The sequence below is a fragment of the Podarcis cretensis genome, assembly GCF_951804945.1.
Source record: "Podarcis cretensis genome assembly, chromosome: 15".
Classification (NCBI taxonomy): Eukaryota; Metazoa; Chordata; class Lepidosauria; order Squamata; family Lacertidae; genus Podarcis; species Podarcis cretensis.
In genome coordinates this window covers 25,514,418-25,531,758 of record NC_137185.1, presented here as the reverse complement: position 1 = coordinate 25,531,758, position 17,341 = coordinate 25,514,418, and the positions used below count along the sequence as shown (strand labels likewise).

The following is a 17,341-nucleotide window of genomic DNA, read 5'->3' as shown; positions in this document are numbered from 1 at the left end:
GAGAACAGAAATCGTGCGGCAGTGGTGCGGCAGCAGCAGGAGGCCCCATTAGCTAAAGTGGTACCTCAGGTTAAGAATGGACCTCCAGAACAAATTAAGTTCTTAACCCGAAGTACCACTGTAGTTGGAAGGGACCCCAAGGGTCATCCAGTCCAACCCCCTGCAGCCCTTGAAATATGTGAAGATGGCTATCATCATAGCTCATCTCAGTCTCCTCTTTTCCAGGCTAAACATACTTAGCTCCGTCAACCTTTCTTCATAAGGCCTCACCAAACAACTCACAATCACCCAAACAACCCCAGCCGTTCACCATTTACTCACTGATACGTGGGCTCAGCCAACGTACTTTAGGAATATAGAATGCTGCCTTGTGCCAAGTAATGACTCCATCTAGCATGGTATTCTCCACACTGACTGGCAGCAGCCAGTATCAAAAAGGGAGTCCCTCTCATTGCAACTTGGAAATACTGCAAAGGATTAAAACTTGCACTTTCTGCATGCATGCAAAGCAGCTGGTCCACAGCAGTTACATCTTTCCCAAAGTCTTGAGGTTTGTCTTCTCTAGCTGGATGGTCAAGGGGTCATGTGACAAGGAAACAGCTGGTTCAGACTGTGATTTGACACACCCCACAAAGCTTGGGGGATCAGACTGTGCTGGAGACCAGAGTGGCCCAAGGCACTGAAACGCTATGGGTGCTGGTGAACTCCCTGCAGTACTTGGAGGAACCTCATTCACACAACCCACCTTCATTATTTGCCCAGGCAGCCAGGTTTCTCAGCTGTATGGTTTCTTATTTCATTTCTGGCAGCCAGTGGGCTGAATCCAGGTTAAATGGAGCCTGTCGCTCCAGAGCAAGAGATCTGGTATTGGCTTGTGCTTTAGAAGCAGAAGGGAAGAAAGCAGACTGAGTGGAAAGTTTCCTTTGCACCACTTCCAGTGTCCAAATGCTGACCCTACATTTCTCCAGCTTGTTTCCGGAGGGTTGGGGAGCTGGACTGCACCTGCTTCCTGGCTTCCCAGCCATGTTTCTGCTCATCCAGGCTTGGAAACAGTTTCTAGCTGCCAAAGTGAAGATAAAGTAGACTCAAGATGCTACTTGCATCATGGCTTAAAATAAAGACGTACATTGTGGGACAGGGAACCTCTTTATAACAAAGTTTTGTCAGAATGCTTTTGAATAACAGTTACTGGGAATTGCAAGTGAGGAGAGAGCTCTATTGCACTCAGGCTGTTCTTGCAGGTTTCCCAAAGGCACCTAGTTGGCCACTGTGAAAACAGAAGGCTGGACTAGATGGATCATGGGCCTGATCCAGCAGGGCTCTTCCTGTTTGTAAAGGGAACCTTTTCTCAGGTTTAAACTGTTGGTCTAAACACCCAGCAAGTGCTGTTTGTGAGCACTTTATAATAATCACAACATCATAGATCTGTAGAGTTGTAAGGGAGTTTAAGTGTCACCTAGTCCAAGCTTTGGGACGTGGGTGGCGCTGTGGGTTAAACCACAGAGCCTAGGACTTGCCGATCAGAAGGTCGGCGGTTCGAATCCCCGCGACGGGGTGAGCTCCTGTTGCTCAGTCCCTGCTCCTGCCAATCTAGCAGTTCGAAAGCACGTCCAAGTGCAAGTAGATAAATAGGTACCGCTTCGGCAGGAAGGTAAACGGTGTTTCTGTGTGCTGCTCTGGTTCGCCAGAAGCAGCTTAGTCATGCTGGCCACATGACCTGGAAGCTGTACGCCGGCTCCCTCGGCCAGTAAAGTGAGATGAGCGCCGCAACCCCAGAGTCGGCCACGACTGGACCTAATGGTCAGGGGTCCCTTTACCTTTAGTTCAAGCTCCAGCAATGAAGGAATCACAGCTAAAGAATCCCTGATCATCCACTCTGTTTAAAAACCTCCAATGGTGTTGACTCCAACACCTTTCAAGGTAGTCCGTTGCACTGTCAAACAACTCTTGCTGTCAGAAAGTTCTTTCGAATGTTCACTCATAATCTCCTTTCTTGTCATTTGATCCCACTGCTTCAGATCCTTTGCTCTGGAGAAGCAGAAAGCAAGTAAGCTAATAGCAGTGGTAGCTCCAGTAGCAAACCCACGGTAGGATGCAGAAATCTAAATTGCTCCAATTTTGAGGTGTGTGTGGAACCTGATAAAACACCTGCTATTTTTCAAGTTTTTCACTCAATTATCATGAAAAACCAAGGTGTTTTCGGGGCCAATTCAAACATGTATACCACTTGATCACTTAAGATTTGTAATCAATGCTAGAAGACTGTCAGCTGTATTTGTGAACTCAGGTGATCTAAAAGTTTTGTTTCTGGCAAATGATGGAGATTTGCTCTTAGCAATTCCGTAGATGAATACTAGTCATTCTGATCATCTCCCTAATTGCATTCAAGGCATTTCTAGAAAGCTGCATTGCAATGGCTCAAAGAGTTAACATTAACACACTGCTACGCTTTCTCTGGAAGAGGTGTCAGCAATTTTCTAAGTAGGATCCTGAATTATTAGCAGGATATATATATATATATGTATGTATCTATGCCACTCACTCATTATGAGCCCCTGCTAAACCATGTGTGAACCTGACCTGAAATCTTGCTGCAGAAGCTGACGCAAAGAAATGTTAATTAAATTTCTGCTGATTTTGACAAAGCAAAAAGAGTGTGTGTTGCAAAGCCATCAGGCTTACAGATATAGAAAAATGTAAACTTATTACATTAACACAGACCTTGTAATAGATCTTAGCAGATCAGTGTAGGGAGGAAAAAGCATTCTGCATTACATCCTTTTATCGAATGTAGAGAATGTAATCTTCTAAGCATCCTCTGCAATGCATGCTCTCAGACTCAGTTGCTTATCTATGAACTGGAAAGAATAAAGGCAAGCCTCTGAGAGATCTGAAATACATACTGTCAGAGCTGCCTCTAGGTCCCAGCTCACAGAGGACCAACGCTAGGCTGTAGTAATGTACAAAAGTCTTTATTGAAGTTCAGTTTCCATTTCAAAGCCACAGCGTGCAGCCCTACGTCTTAAACCCTAGATCGGCGAAGTCCCATCTGAGTCCCCTCCCCTATGACACCAGTTTAAGATCCTAGCCCTGCTCCACCTTTTATGCTGCTCTCTCCTCCTCTGGGTCCTCCTGCCCGCTGGGGCATTGCCCTTTCTGGACTCTTCCGACGCTGAGTCGCTTAGCTCCTCCCCCTCCCTCCGGCGGGCTTTAGGACCCGGTTCCCAATCCTCATTCTCTGCTGTCCCGCGCTCCTGTACATTTGAACTTGCCTCTCGCGCCAGCCCAGTGACCTTTCTCCTAACCGTTACACTACTTCGGTCACTGCTTCCCTCTTCCGGGACACTGGCCGGATCTGACCTCTCCTCCGTTGTCCAACTTTCTGATGGAGGCGTGGTCAGCCCTGCCTTATCTTCTCTCCCTGGTGGGGAATGCACTGGCCCCGATCCTTGGGACTCTTCCCCCCCACTCTGCTCTGGTGGGGAAGCTGGTCCTGATTTCCAGCTACTGCTCTGGGAGTCCCTGCTGCCCCCTTGCTCCTGGGGCGTTCCCCTTGGGAACCCCCTACCCCTGGCCACTGGCATCCCCTTCTGTGAATCTTCCGATTCGCTGGAGAGGCTCATGGAATCCCTCGGTCCACTGTCCTCTTCTCCTACGCTCCCCTCGGATTCTTCCCCTTCGCTCTCCATCTCCTCTCTTCCCTGTGCCTCTGCTCCTGAGCCCCTGACACATACATTTATAAAAAAAATACATTTATATTTTGCAAAGCTCTATATGGATGGACAAAAAAAGTTTCTTCTTCAATACTGACACAGCTGTACCCATCCCAACTATTTTCTTCATGGTTTTAAGACTGTAAAGTATTGTTAGAGTCATATAATAGAACAAAAATTCTTGTCCCCACAACTCAACCGTGTCAATTTGTGCACACTGAAAACAAGGTGGTAGATTTAGTTCTTGCTAATTTATCGCCATGCATTAACGCCAAAGACCAGGGAAAAGACAGTACTGAATTGGAGATTCTAGGCAAAATTCACTAGACAATTTTCTGCCAGAGAAAAGTGGTTACTATGCAGTGAAATCCTATGTAGGTTTACTCTGAAGTTAAGTCGCAATGGAGCTTATTCCCCAAGAAGTGTGCACAGGATTGCAGCCTTAGAGACATAATACAATAGGACATCAATGAAACCCTGAAAACTAGAGTATTTTATTTCAGTGGACATGTTTCTGTGGAGAGACATTTTCTTAAAAATGTACATTACATGTTCCTGATCACCGTTTTTGTCACAGAGAAACATCATATCTGGGGGTTTGAATCTTGGGGGAATGGCCTCTACCAAACCAGAAAATGATAGAAATGTCACTCCTAAGACCACTGAAAGGTTAACTTTTTAACATGCATAATACAAGCTGGTGTTTCAAAGCCAGTTTATTGTATTCAGCATTTCTAACCATGTTGCTTGGCATGACAAACTAATAAATTTACTAGCCAAATTGAAGAATGTATTAGCTGCTGACATAGGGCACTCTTCTCAAACTCTTCAGGAAGAAAGTTAGCCAGGGAATCCCACAAGGGCTCAGCATCTGAACAGCCCAAGGCAGAATACGATGAAGAACAGGACAGGATTTCTGAATGGACAAAGACATCGCTCTCCAAGTTGTTCACGTTGACCAAAATGCTCAAGGTAAAGCACTTACACTTTCTTTATCCTCAAGGTCAGAATCTGGTACCTTTTTTTTAATTTCGCTGAAACCAATCAAGAAAATGCACTAAGAATACAAGTTAGTAGCTGCCACACTTTTTGAAACGCTATATGAACTGAAACACAAGTATTCTTTGAAAATCTCACTCATACAAATTTTGCAATTCAGTACTCCAGTCAAGTATTGCGTGGTACCTTGGTTCTCGAACTTAATCTGTTCTGAAGAAGAAGAAGAAGAAGAGGAGGAGGAGGGGGAGGAGGAGTTTGGATTTGATATCCCGCTTTATCACTACCCTAAGGAGTCTCAAAGCAGCTAACAATCTCCTTTCCCTTCCTCCCCCACAACAAACACTCTGTGAGGTGAGTGAGGCTGAGAGACTTCAGAGAAATGTGACTACCCAAGGTCACCCAGCAGCTGCATGTGGAGGAGCGGAGACGCGAACCCGGTTCACCAGATTACAAGTCCACCACTCTTAACCATTACACCACACTGGCTCTCAGAGTCCGTTCGACACTCGAAACCGTTCGAAAACCAAGGTGTGGCTTCTGATTGGCTGCAGGAGCTTCCTGCACTCAAGTGAAAGCTGCAGCGGATGTTCAGCTTCCGAAAAATGTTTGCAAACTGGAACAGTTATTATGGGTTTCCGTCATTCGGGAGCCAAGCCATTCGAGTACCAAGGTACCACTGTATATTAAAGTGTGAAAATAACTGCATATATTAGTGAAAACAGCATACAAAATGCATTATATTAGACAAAATTGTATAGAAATGTGTGTATAGTAGTTGAATTATTAAAGTGTGAAAATAACTGCATATATTAGTGAAAACAGCATACAAAATGCATTATATTAGACAAAATTGTATAGAAATGTGTGTATAGTAGTTGAATTCTGCACGCAAGTGCTGATCAATTTCATGATAACTTTTTATTCTTAAAAAAATTGCAAACTGATATGGAAATGTGAAGAACTGAAGTTGACCAGAAAAATGAGAAACCGAGGGAAGCTGAAACTGACAGATTCTCCCATTCCTACCTCATGCAGCACACTTAAATTTTGCCTTGCTATGGAGTTGGAACGATAAAGAGAAGAAGTGGAAGCTGTTTCTGTGAGTGGTGAAAGGGAGGGAAAGGGCTTTACAGGAAGTGAATTTTTCAACCTCGCTGCTATATTTAGTTTGAGGACATGGCTAAATGAGTATGAAGACTAATCAGTGAGACAGAAAGAAGAAAGAGGGGAGTCATCAGTCTATGAATCGTTAAAAACTGCCAAGGTTTTTGAACAAGAACACCCATTCTCACTTTCTCCCAGTGAGATATATGAGAGTAGCCCCCAAATACTTTAGTAAGAGGATGGACCCAAAGAATGGTGTCTTTGTTCAGGGATTATGTGCCTTTAATCACTGTGCTGAACATGCTAGCGGACCTCCTATGGCACATTGATGGGCCTGGAACTCCTACCTGGGAATTCATTGATCCAGTGAGAGGCAGATCTCTCTCCACATAGTAAGGAAACCACACTGGGTGAAAAACCGGATTGGGGGTGGGCAGAGAGGACCCGGGAGTAAGAACAAGCAAGTAGAAGGAATTGTTTCAGATCATTTCATGGGAGCAGCTTGGGATTCCCAGCAAAAGCACCACTGAAATGGATGCAGCATGTGCAGGCAGGAAGAGGAGGAGGAGATTGATCTTAGAAGAATGTCTTGCAGAAAGACAGCACGGTAAAGCCTTGATGGACTCCAAAAAAGTCAGCTGGAACAAATAAGGCATTCTCCACCATCCATCTTAGCTGTCATTTCTAGTAGGAACCGCTGCAGCCAGAACAACCAACTCTTAAAGGAAAAGAGGAGAAACGGGGGAAAAGGTGGAGAATGAATGTTTTCCTATTAAAAAACCAAAAAGTGATACAAGGAGCCAGAAAGTTGATGAAGGAATATTTTGAAAACAATTGGAGGAAAGGGACAGATGTAAAAACAGTGTGGGATGCTGGGAAGGCAGTTGTTAGGGGATATTTCATACAACAAAACTCAACAGCATATAAGAATAAAGAAAAAAAGAAAAGGGAGCTTTTAGAAGAAATTAAAAGGAAGGAAAAATTGGCCTATGCAAGCAAAAATAAAGAGATTAAATCAAGAAATTAAATTACTGAGAGCAGAATACAATAAAATTATAGAACAGGAGGTAGAACAACAAATCAAATTTTGGAAATATAAAAATTTTGAATGGGCAAATAAACCAGGCAAGTTCTTTGCCTGGCAATTAAAGAAACAAAGAAATAAAAAATTAATAAATAAGATAAAAGTAGAAGAGAGGACAATAAGGGACATTACAGAAATTTAAAAAAGAATTTGAAAAATATTATAAAAAATTATATCAGAAAGATGAAGTGTCAATAGAAGAAGCACTTATCAAGAGGCTTTTCAGAAACTGAAGTTGCCGTGCGATTTCTCGGGGAAAGGTACCAGGAAACCCAACAAAGCGGGAGGTGGACTTGCAGCCAATCTAATGAAATGCTCCCCCCCCTCCCAAGAAAAATGTGTGCTGGAACTCACCATGAAGTTGTTACAGTAAGTCGTCAGGTGACTCAGGGCAGCCCTGAACTCGGGGCAGCCCTGCTTGACCTGCGGAGGTGCTAAAAGCTATGGCGAGCTGCCCCTCTAGCTTGTTTGAGGGTCGCCCCTGGTTTCAGTGCAGGTCAAATAAATGCGCCCAGCCTCCCTCATCCTCTTGGATTCAGGCGGATGGCTAGGGCAGCTTGGAAGGGCCCTTGTGCAAATGCATGCAACACTATACAATGGTACCTCGGGTTAAGTACTTAATTCGTTCCGGAGGTCCGTTCTTAACCTGAAACTGTTCTTAACCTGAAGCTAATGGGGCCACTTTAGCTAATGGGGCCTGCTGCTGCTGCGCCGCCAGAGCACGATTTATGTTCTCATCCTGAAGCAAAGTTCTTAACCTGAAGCATTATTTCTGGGTTAGCGGAGTCTGTAACCTGAAGCGTATGTAACCTGAAGCATATGTAACCTGAGGTACCACTGTAGCTGGAAAGCTTAAAGCCCTATGGGGCGGAGCCAATTTGCATTTCCCTTTCTTCCGTCTGTCTCCCATGTAGCGGCAGCAGGCTTTTAGCAGCCTCTTTTTTCTTTTTGCAGAATCCACAGGAGGTCCTAGAATTGGAGGGGACTCCAGAAATCCATTTAGTCTAACCCCCAAGCTCATTACAAAACTGTAACAAGCTGGGGGTTTGAATTCTACTTTCTTGCGGGTCATAAGCTGCCCTGGCTGAGAAAAATTCTATCAATTAACACATTAAAAGGGAAGAATTTGCTGAGTGAAGGAGTGTGTGAGATGCCAAGTCAGCTCTTCCAGAGGGGTAGTTTTTTAAAAGATGTGGCTTTTAATTTCTTATGGCTTTATTCTCCCTGCCCCCCCCCCATTGCTGAATCTAAACCCTGCCAATAATAATTAATAAGACCTGCTACTTTATGCTGCCAGGTTTTACATGTTTTAGTCAGTGTTGGAGAAAATAATTTCATTTTACTATGAAGTGTGTGCCTCAATGATCCCCCAGTCCTATTCAGTCTGCCCATTGGGCACATAAATAATCCTTCCCCCAACCTGTCATTTTAAGACTAAAGGAAAAAAATAGTAAAGATCTTCATAGTAAAATGAAATTACTTTGCCAATGCAGATCTACTCCATCATTGTTTATATGCACATTGGCAGGGATGTGCCTGAGAAAGCGCGGATTAAGCCCATAGGAAATTCGTTTTGCGAAGCACCTCCAAAACGGAAAACCCTTTCGTCTAGCGGGTTTTCCGTCTTGCGAGGCATTCGTCTTGCGGGGCACCACTGTAGTGATGTATGGAAGTGAGAGCTGGACCATAAAGAAGGCTGATCGCCGAAGAATTGATGCTTTTGAATTATGGTGCTGAAGGAGACTCTTGAGAGTCCCACGGACTGCAAGGAGATCAAACCTATCCATTCTTAAGGGAATCAGCCCTGAGTGCTCACTGGAAGGACAGATCGTGAAGCTGAGGCTCCTGTACTTTGGCCACCTCATGAGAAGAGAAGACTCCCTGGAAAAGACCCTGATGTTGGGAAAGATGGAGGGCACAAGGAGAAGGGGACGACAGAGGACAAGACGGTTGGATAGTGTTCTCGAAGCTACCAGCATGAGTTTGACTAAACTGCGGGAGGCAGTGGAAGACAGAAGTGCCTGGCGTGCTCTGGTCCATAGGGTCACAAAGAGTCAGACACGACTAAACAACAGCAACATCCTGTAAAAATGTGTGGTAAGTTGCAAGAGTGCAAAGAAAACTGGAGGTTTCACATTTCAAAAATTATAAAAATGATTAGAGACAAACAAGAAATAAAGCAATATTACCTTTCACGAGGTCTGGTCTTTGGCTTATGTGGATCAGATACCATTTCTTTCTAAGAAATAAATATAGTTTACTTTAAAAAGGTTTATAGTTACACTGTAGGCACCAACGAAGCCAAGTATCATTATCACTACTGGCACATCAAATATGTACAATTTCTTGTTACTATGGCATGCAAAACATAAATACAAAAATCCAACCTCCCAATGGCCCGCATTAAGAAAAGAATAATACTCCATTTTACCGCAATCCTCTCTTCCCTTTGTTTCTTCAGTAATGCTATTATTTCTTCTCTCTTCTTGCTCTGAAAGAAAATATACTTGTAATAATTAAGTGCAGAGAACTGAATCTGGGACACTTCACACAAACTTGTTCAACCTGAGTGAGTAGTAAAGTGACCCTGTAGAGAAGAAATATTTGTATAGCCAACCTTTCAATTCCACACATCGTATGCTAACGGATGAGCCAAATTAATTCCACCTGCCTCAAGCTCACCCAACTGATAGAGAACTTCAACCATGTACTGGCTTACACAATCAGCTATAAATCAAGACTACTTTGTTCAAGTCTCAGCCTCTGCCACTAACTCACAAGTCACATACTCTCTCCATGTCAGCTTGTACACTTATAGGGTTGCTCTTGAGGATTATTTTTATTTTAAAAATTTATTTATTAAATTTATATACTGCCCTTAATCTGGCAGTTCACAAGATAATGGATCAGTTTCAGCTGAACTGAAGTCTCATTAAATTCAATAGGACAAGTCAGCCATGACTAGAGATATCGGAGAATTCCATCGGAAATGGAAAAAGGAGCGGCAATTAATCAGGAATGTAAGCAATTACGAGTGGCATTCACTTTCTTGTGTGTGTGTTTTAGTCTGCAAACATTACATAAATAATTATGTTATTTTCTGCATTACTTGAGGTTTCCCTTCCACTGAAATTAATCGTGTACAGTAAATAATTATGTCAGTATTAGCCATAGCAGCTAGTGAGAATAACATAGCTTCTAGAAGCAGCTAAACTGTAGCAGAATGGAAACAGTGCTGATTGTGATTTACACGGGACATGATGGAAATCAAGGCTTCTGTGCATCCCTAGGCATGACTTAAGTCCCACTGATTTAATTGGAAATGAAGGGCAACTAACTCACTCTGGATCCAACCCAATGGGTTGAAATGCTAAGCACATCAGAAGGAGAGGCTGATGCCAAACACTTGCTCTGTAAGCTACCACACCCTAAACAGCAAACCTCAAGTTCAAGCAAAGGAAAACAGAATGTGATTTGCTACTCTGAAAAATCTCCATTCCTCCTGCAAGACAACAAATTAGTTTTGTTCTTGATGAGATGGAATTTAGACGTCTCCTGGAGCGCTATTCTGGCCTGATGATCTATATTTTGCAGGATGCACATGGACTTAATAGTTCTCCCACGTGTTTCAAAAGCAGAAAAGAGGGATATAGTGAGTCAGAATGTTGCATTTTTTGTTGTGGGAGTTGCTTGGATAAAACAAAATAGCCTGGAAAATTCTCAAGTGCAAGAAAAGGGGGAATGAATTCATTCTTGTTATGTTTTGTCAACAAATTTAGATTCTTAGGCTTTCAATCAGTCATAGCTCTTGTGAAACTTCTGCTTTTGAAAAAGCCGCTTCCAAATGAGATGGTTACACATCAGAGTTAGTTTAGTCCTTTACTATATTTAATTTCTCTGGTTTAACCAAGACTTGTAAAGATTATTGATTTATTTAGAAAATGTATAAGCTGCTTCATCAAAAAATTATCCTAGCAGTGCACAAATAAATACAAATAAAACATGGGTAAAGTTTACAAACCATTTAAAAGCATATATGCATCAAACTATCCAAAATTACATACTACATACATATTATATAAGAATTACGACCACCCTATCTGAGCTTCTGGGTAGCTTATGATGCATTTTCAGTGCAACAACCTTGAGAAGTTGGTTGGTTAAGAAGATGTTGCTGGATTATACAGTTCTTGCGGCTGCTTTACTGAGTCTCTTTTATGGATTTTAGTATGGTTTTTAATTGTAACGTATTGTTTCCCCTACCTTCTGATTTGCATTACGTTCTTAAATTTTTTAAAGTAATTTAGAGACTTTCTGTAGCAAGTGACTAATAAACTGAAAAAATAAAACCATATGGCTCTAACAGAATAATTTTCTAGCCAAAATCAACCAGACTTGCTGATGACTTATGATACGCAAAATTGAGCAATCTGGAGCTCACATCTTTCTGTGGCGAAAATATTTAACAAAATAACAGGGGAGGGGGGAACGTTGAACAGGCTCACTTCTCCTCTTAATCCAATTTCTACTAGGTAGGTTTAATGGATGTTGCTAGATGAAATCCATTATATGGTTATTAATTGCAATAAGTAGGAATGCAGGCTTGCAAGAAACAGCTGCAGACCTCAGCATTTTTCAGCTCCTCCTAACGACTGCTTGAATTTGGCTTCCTTCCCAGCCCTGAGATATAAAGCTTTTCATTTAATATAAAAAGAGGGGGAGGGAAGCCCTCTAAACTTTGACTAAAATTAGGGAAATATCCTCAAATTACAGGCTAGCACTAGCAGCCATAGCACAATACTGTAACATTATATGGTTTACAGTAATGTTACTTACACTTTCAATTAGCTTAATGATAAATGTGTGCAGTGAGCCAGGAGACAAAAGATGCTTAATTCCACAGTGTGCTTCAGGAGTTAATTAGCAAAGAGCCAACATGGTGTTTCTCCATCAAGATATATAGAACAGTGGTCAATTTCCCGTTACATCTGCTGCAGCATCATAAATGATGTGGTCCCAACAAGTCTAGAACTGACATAACTGTTGCTCCTGGAGCCTGTGCTTCCTAAATCCTCTGACAGCAACTTACCTGGAATTTTCCTTGATTGATGGAGTCTAATGGACTGTACTGCCAGACTGGTTCCCCATATTCTACAATGCTGGCTATGAATGCCTCCCCTGACAGCCACAGAGTAGTCACTATTGTAACGAAGAACTTCTGGTTGCTTTTCTCTGTTCAGCCTGGCTTTGCTTCTATGTTTGAACTTGATTTCCAGAACCAAAACTTGAACTAGACCAACAGCATCCTTGTTCTCAGAGGACAACCCACAGTCCACAATGGACACAGTGATCCTGACCTAAGGATTCATGACTAAAGAATCAACTTTTTTGGGTTTGAAAGCAACATTTGTTCACCAGAATCCTTCATATTTACTTGGAAGCAAGTGGGACTTACCGGTACTTTCTAACAAATGTGCTTCGGGTTAAACCTTACTGTGTTTGAAAGCCTTATAATCCATTTTTTTTTATCTCTTCCAAAGCTCTGTGAGGAAAATCACTGTTATTCTCAAGTTAAGTCTACATAAATTTCAGTAATTTGGGGACCAAGATGAGTTTTGGAATGCAGGTATCCCACAAGGAATCTGCTTTAAACTGAATCAGTATAGCTGTAAGAAGGCATCACTTCCCCATTCCATTCTGTATTTGCAGCATGCAGCCCTGTTTTCGTCCTGATGTAATTAGTAATGTAATTTACGCTGTCTTAACATTATTTCACCCCACCCATTTCAGTGCAGAGGAAGTTGAATGCAAATAGGGAAGAAACTTAATCTGTTGTGTATCGTGGACTGAAAGCAACAACAGCAGTAAACTCTGTTTTCTATTTCAGACATGAGATGAATAAGCGAACACCAGCAATTTCTGCTGCTGTCAGAATTCCCTGGCATCCCTATGAATTGGACCACAGGTCCATCGAGCTCAGTATTGTCTGCACTGATTGGCAGCAGCTCTCCAGGGTTTCTGTTAAGTTGTGGGTCAACATATCAGACGACACAGCGATTCTTCAACAGCTCTTGTTTATTCACAGGCCAGAACAGAACTGAACTGAAGGGTTCAGTCAGCCTGCTTATATAGAGCTCCAGTACAACGTAACTGTAACAATTTTCTAAAACTATCCAATCACTGAACGTCACTTTCGATCCCTTATTTGCATAACTATCTACAGTATCCCCCTGCTGGCCCAGGGTGAGAACTTCAGTACATAACAGTTTCAGGCAGGAATCCTTCTCAGCCCTACCTGGAGATGCTGGAGATTGAACCTGGGAGCTTCTGCACACAAAGCAGATGTCCCTCTTGCCACTGAACTACTGCCCTTTCCTTACACCTAAATCCAAATCAATATCCACTGGCCCATACCAAGGTTGTGTTGCAGTCAGGATATACTCAGTGTGCAGCAGGAATGGCAAGCTTACAGCTGGTGGGCAGGATCTGTCTCACAAAGCAATTTTGTATGGCCCAAGGCAGGCCACCCAAACTTTAATCAAGGGTTGGAAATGGTTTGCCCTCCGTTTCACTCACTAGGAATACAAAATGCTTTCAAGAATTGTGTGAAAAAAGGAAAAAAAGAAGAGATTTCTATGCAATGCCCCTGTCATGTACCCATACCCAAACACAAACACACCTTTTCCATATACAGGGCCAGGAGCACACAAAATTGAACAGCCACAAAAACAAGGTGCTTTAGTGAGCAAAGAATCCAGCTGAGAATCTTAGCTTTCAATCCTTTTGAAATCAAGTTTGTATCCCTCACGGCTGCAAAGATATGCTTGAACATGCATTGGCTATGGCTGCTAAAATTTCCAAAGCCAGAGGAGCAGCTGAGTAAGATTTGCACATAAATTATACAGGTTACCAAAGCCAGCTTTTCTTACTGAGTCTCTAGATGCAGATACAGAATTTATTATTGTTTAAATACAGCCCTGTCCATAATTAAGTACCTGTTGCTAAGCGGCATTGGGTTTGTCTGGTAAAATGCATTTCTGGGCTCAAACTATTGACTGGAGAACAGGGGGTGCCCAAGAATACAGTTCTCTCTCCCTCTCTCTCATGCAGCAATAAAAAGCTTGCTTATTTTTCTGCCCAATCACTGGTGCAGCGCAAATCTTGAAGAAAGGCCATTTCAATCTTTTCAAATTTATGTTTCTAATCCAATGTGCTTGCATGTCTTCCTCTCTCTGATTTACAATGCAATTTAATTATCTCAATTTCTTCAGTGAAAGAGATACTCAGATAAAAAGGCTTCTGGAGTGGAAAGGCTAACCTGTACAAACAATATAGAAATATCTACATGTATATAATTATCTACTTGAATTCTAATCATTTTTCAGGAAAGACACTGAAAAATAATATAAAACACAAACATGTTACTATTATTATTATTATTCTGAGAAGGAAGGAATCTTACCTTCTTAATATAGTGTTCCTTCACATCAATTTCCCCAGCAACACTATTTTCCGTGCTTTTGTCATCTTCTTTTTCTAAATAAAACAAATGAAAGTAATACAGTGAGGTTGCAGTCCTAATTCCATTTATCTGGGAATAAGCCCCATTTACGGAATAATTCAAAACTGTATGGATCAATAGCCACTAATACCTAAGCAAACGATGGTAAGATAGAATGAAGGCATACAGCAAAATGAGAAGGATGAATGGTTAAGGTAGACTCCCCCCAAAAGGAACAGCTGTCCATTTTTAGTCAGAAGAGCCAATTTTCCCAAAGATCTCTCGTCTAGTCGCCTGCAGACAATTCCTACCTGCTGCAGGCAAACCTACAAGGAGCTACTTCTAAATCTGCTGAAAAGTGATTTTCTTTTTTAAAGAAATGAAAATGTTGGGTACTCCTGTGGCCAAGAGGAGGCACATTAAATAGTGGGGTGATCTGGAGAAGAAATAGAAAATCATTTCCTAGGGCAAAGAGACTCATTTCAAATCAATCCTGCGAAGTGAACTGCGGGTTGACTGGAGAATATGTGGGCTGGTGTCAGGATTTACAGGCAAAGGGGGCTATCCGCTGCCCTCAGGAAACTGGGGTGGCAACCCACGGGCAATTATCAGTAAGTTGAGAAAAACAGTGATTCCTTCCTGCACCCCCCCTCCCGGCACAGCATCTCCTCCAGTTTAACAAAGGGATGCCTCTGGTATCCCGCCTGATTACTCTGCAGGCAGATGGGGGCTCCTAATGATAAAAAAGTAGATAAGCTTGAAAGGATGGCCTTAGATGTAACAGAGGATGCTCACCCAGACCCATAGCTGTCAACTTTCAGATTTGAAAATAAGGGATCAGCAGCCTCACCTGTCCTAGGGACAGTCTACGGGATATCTAACAATCCAGGATAGCAGCGGGAATCAGCAGAAAACGGCGCTGGAATAACGGAATTTCCCGCAAAAAAACGGGAAGGTTGACAGCTATGCCCAGACCCCATGAATAGAACAGTAACACCCCAGAAGATGGGGAGATGGTGGTGCATGGTAGTAACTTCGACTAATAGAAGGGGAGACTGTTGAACAAGTGTGGTTAAAATATTTGGACCTGCGAGGCCCACATAGCCACGAAGCTCCCTTGGTGACTTGTAGGGATCTGTCCCTCTTTCACGCTATCCTACCCTGCAGGGTTGTTGTGAGAACCACTTAAATATACACTCTTAGTAGAAGTTTGCTGGACTTAGGACCCGCAAGGCCAGAGTTCGAATCCCCACTCAAGCCTCTCTCAGCCTAACCTACCCCACAGGGCTGCTGAGAGGGTAAGATGGAGAGAACCGTGTAGGCCACATTGAGCTCCTTGGAGGGAAGTGCAATAAAACAACACAGTGGTACCTTGGTTCTCAAACGCCTTGGTATTCAAACAACTTGGAACCCAAACACTGCAAATCTGGAAGCAAGTGTTCCGGTTTGTGAACATTTTTTCGGAAGCCCAATGTTTTGAGTATTGTTTCTGATTTGAGTGCTGCACTTCTGTTTTGAGTGTTATGCGGAGGTCTGTCCGTTTCTGCTATTTTGCGGCTTTTTGTTTCGTTTCTGTGACTGCGTGGAACCCAGTTCCGCTACTGATTGACTGTGTGACTGCAGCACATTGTTTATCTCTTTCATTTTATGGATCAAAATGGTTTCGTTAGATAGTAAAATTCATGTTAAATTGCTGTTGTAGGGGTTAGTTTTAAGAGTCTGGAACAGACTCTTTTTGCATTACTTTGTTCATTTGGTTTTGGAACGGACTTCTGGAACGGATTAAGTTTGAGAACCAAGGTACCACTGTACAGTAAAAGGTAAAGGGACCCCTGACCGTTAGGTCCAGTCGTGGCCGACTCTGGGGTTGCGGTGCTCATCTCGCTTTATTGGCCGAGGGAGCTGGCATACAGCTTCCAGGTCATGTGGCCAGCATGACTAAGCCGCTTCTGGCGAACCAGAGCAGCGCACGGAAATGCCATTTACCTTCCCGCTGGAGCGGTACCTATTTATCTACTTGCACTTTGACGTGCTTTCGAACTGCTAAGTTGGCAGGAGCTGGGACGAGCAAAAGGAGCTCACCCCGTCACTGGGATCTGAACCACCAACCCGCTCTGTGGTTTAACCCAGAGTGCCACCTCCCTGTACAGTACAACACAACAAAACAGGCCCAGGGCTGAGGATGCGCACGCAGGCCACGCCCCTTTTTTCCCAGGGGGAGAAAGGACATGCACTCTGCACGTGCCCCGGGGCACCCTGACTTTCCCCTCGCTCGGAGCCAGCGGGGAGGAGGAAGCCCTGCCAGGGGAAAAGAAGGGGGGCGAGGGGAGGGAAGCCAAGGGAACCGGGGGCGCTGCTTCTTCTCCCTCCTCACTGTTGTCGGGGGTGCGGGAGATTTGCAGGCTGGTGCCGCTCGACGCCTCCGCCCCGGAGCCCTTCCTGGAGCTGGAGCAGCTGGCCGAGTCCCTTCGCGGCCCCAGGCGGGACTCGAGCGGCGGCTGGAGGGTGACGGAGTTCCAGAAGGACTTGGCCAGCGTCACGTCCTGCTCGCAGGAGCCCGCGAAGGCCAGGAAGGCGGGAGAAGGCAGCGGCGTCGGAGAAGCCATGGCGGCGGCCGCGGCGGCCGTCGTCGGAGGGGCCTCAGGCCTCGGCGTCTCCGGCCTCGGCGTCTCCATGGCACCCGGAGGAGGAGGAGGAGGAGGCCTCGCGCTCTCCTTCCCGCCCCTGCGCTCCGGAGGCTCACCTGCCTCCCGCTGGCAACCGTCGCTCTGGGCCTCCCTCTACCCCGGATGAAGGGGGATTCGGAGTAGAGGCAGAAAGCGGGGTGGCCGAGGAAAGGTGGCGTGGCCTGGGCCTCGGGATATTACTATGTGTCTCCTATTCGTTTCATAATTTCCATTTCTTTTATATATATATATCATAATTTGTATTAGTTTTCCA

The 17,341-nt window shown here is 43.8% G+C and overlaps 1 protein-coding gene across 3 annotated transcripts; it reads right to left on the bottom strand.

Annotated features, from left to right (window-relative positions):
- Positions 1-4,191: 4,191 nt before the first annotated feature.
- HOATZ (HOATZ cilia and flagella associated protein) lies at positions 4,192-17,138 on the bottom strand. Of its 3 annotated transcripts, none has more exons than XM_079954876.1 (5): positions 16,776-17,138; positions 14,363-14,436; positions 9,332-9,391; positions 9,090-9,139; positions 4,192-4,747 (listed from the first exon to the last, which is right to left on the bottom strand). In XM_079954876.1, exons 1-5 carry the CDS (start codon positions 17,074-17,076, stop codon positions 4,681-4,683), a joined length of 552 nt encoding a protein of 183 aa, XP_079811002.1. In that variant the 5' UTR covers positions 17,077-17,138; the 3' UTR covers positions 4,192-4,680. The 3 variants fall into 3 exon arrangements, with proteins under 3 accessions (XP_079811002.1, XP_079811004.1, XP_079811003.1); XM_079954877.1 differs by lacking the exon at positions 4,192-4,747 and adding an exon at positions 5,570-6,534; XM_079954878.1 differs by lacking the exon at positions 9,090-9,139.
- Positions 17,139-17,341: the final 203 nt, after the last annotated feature.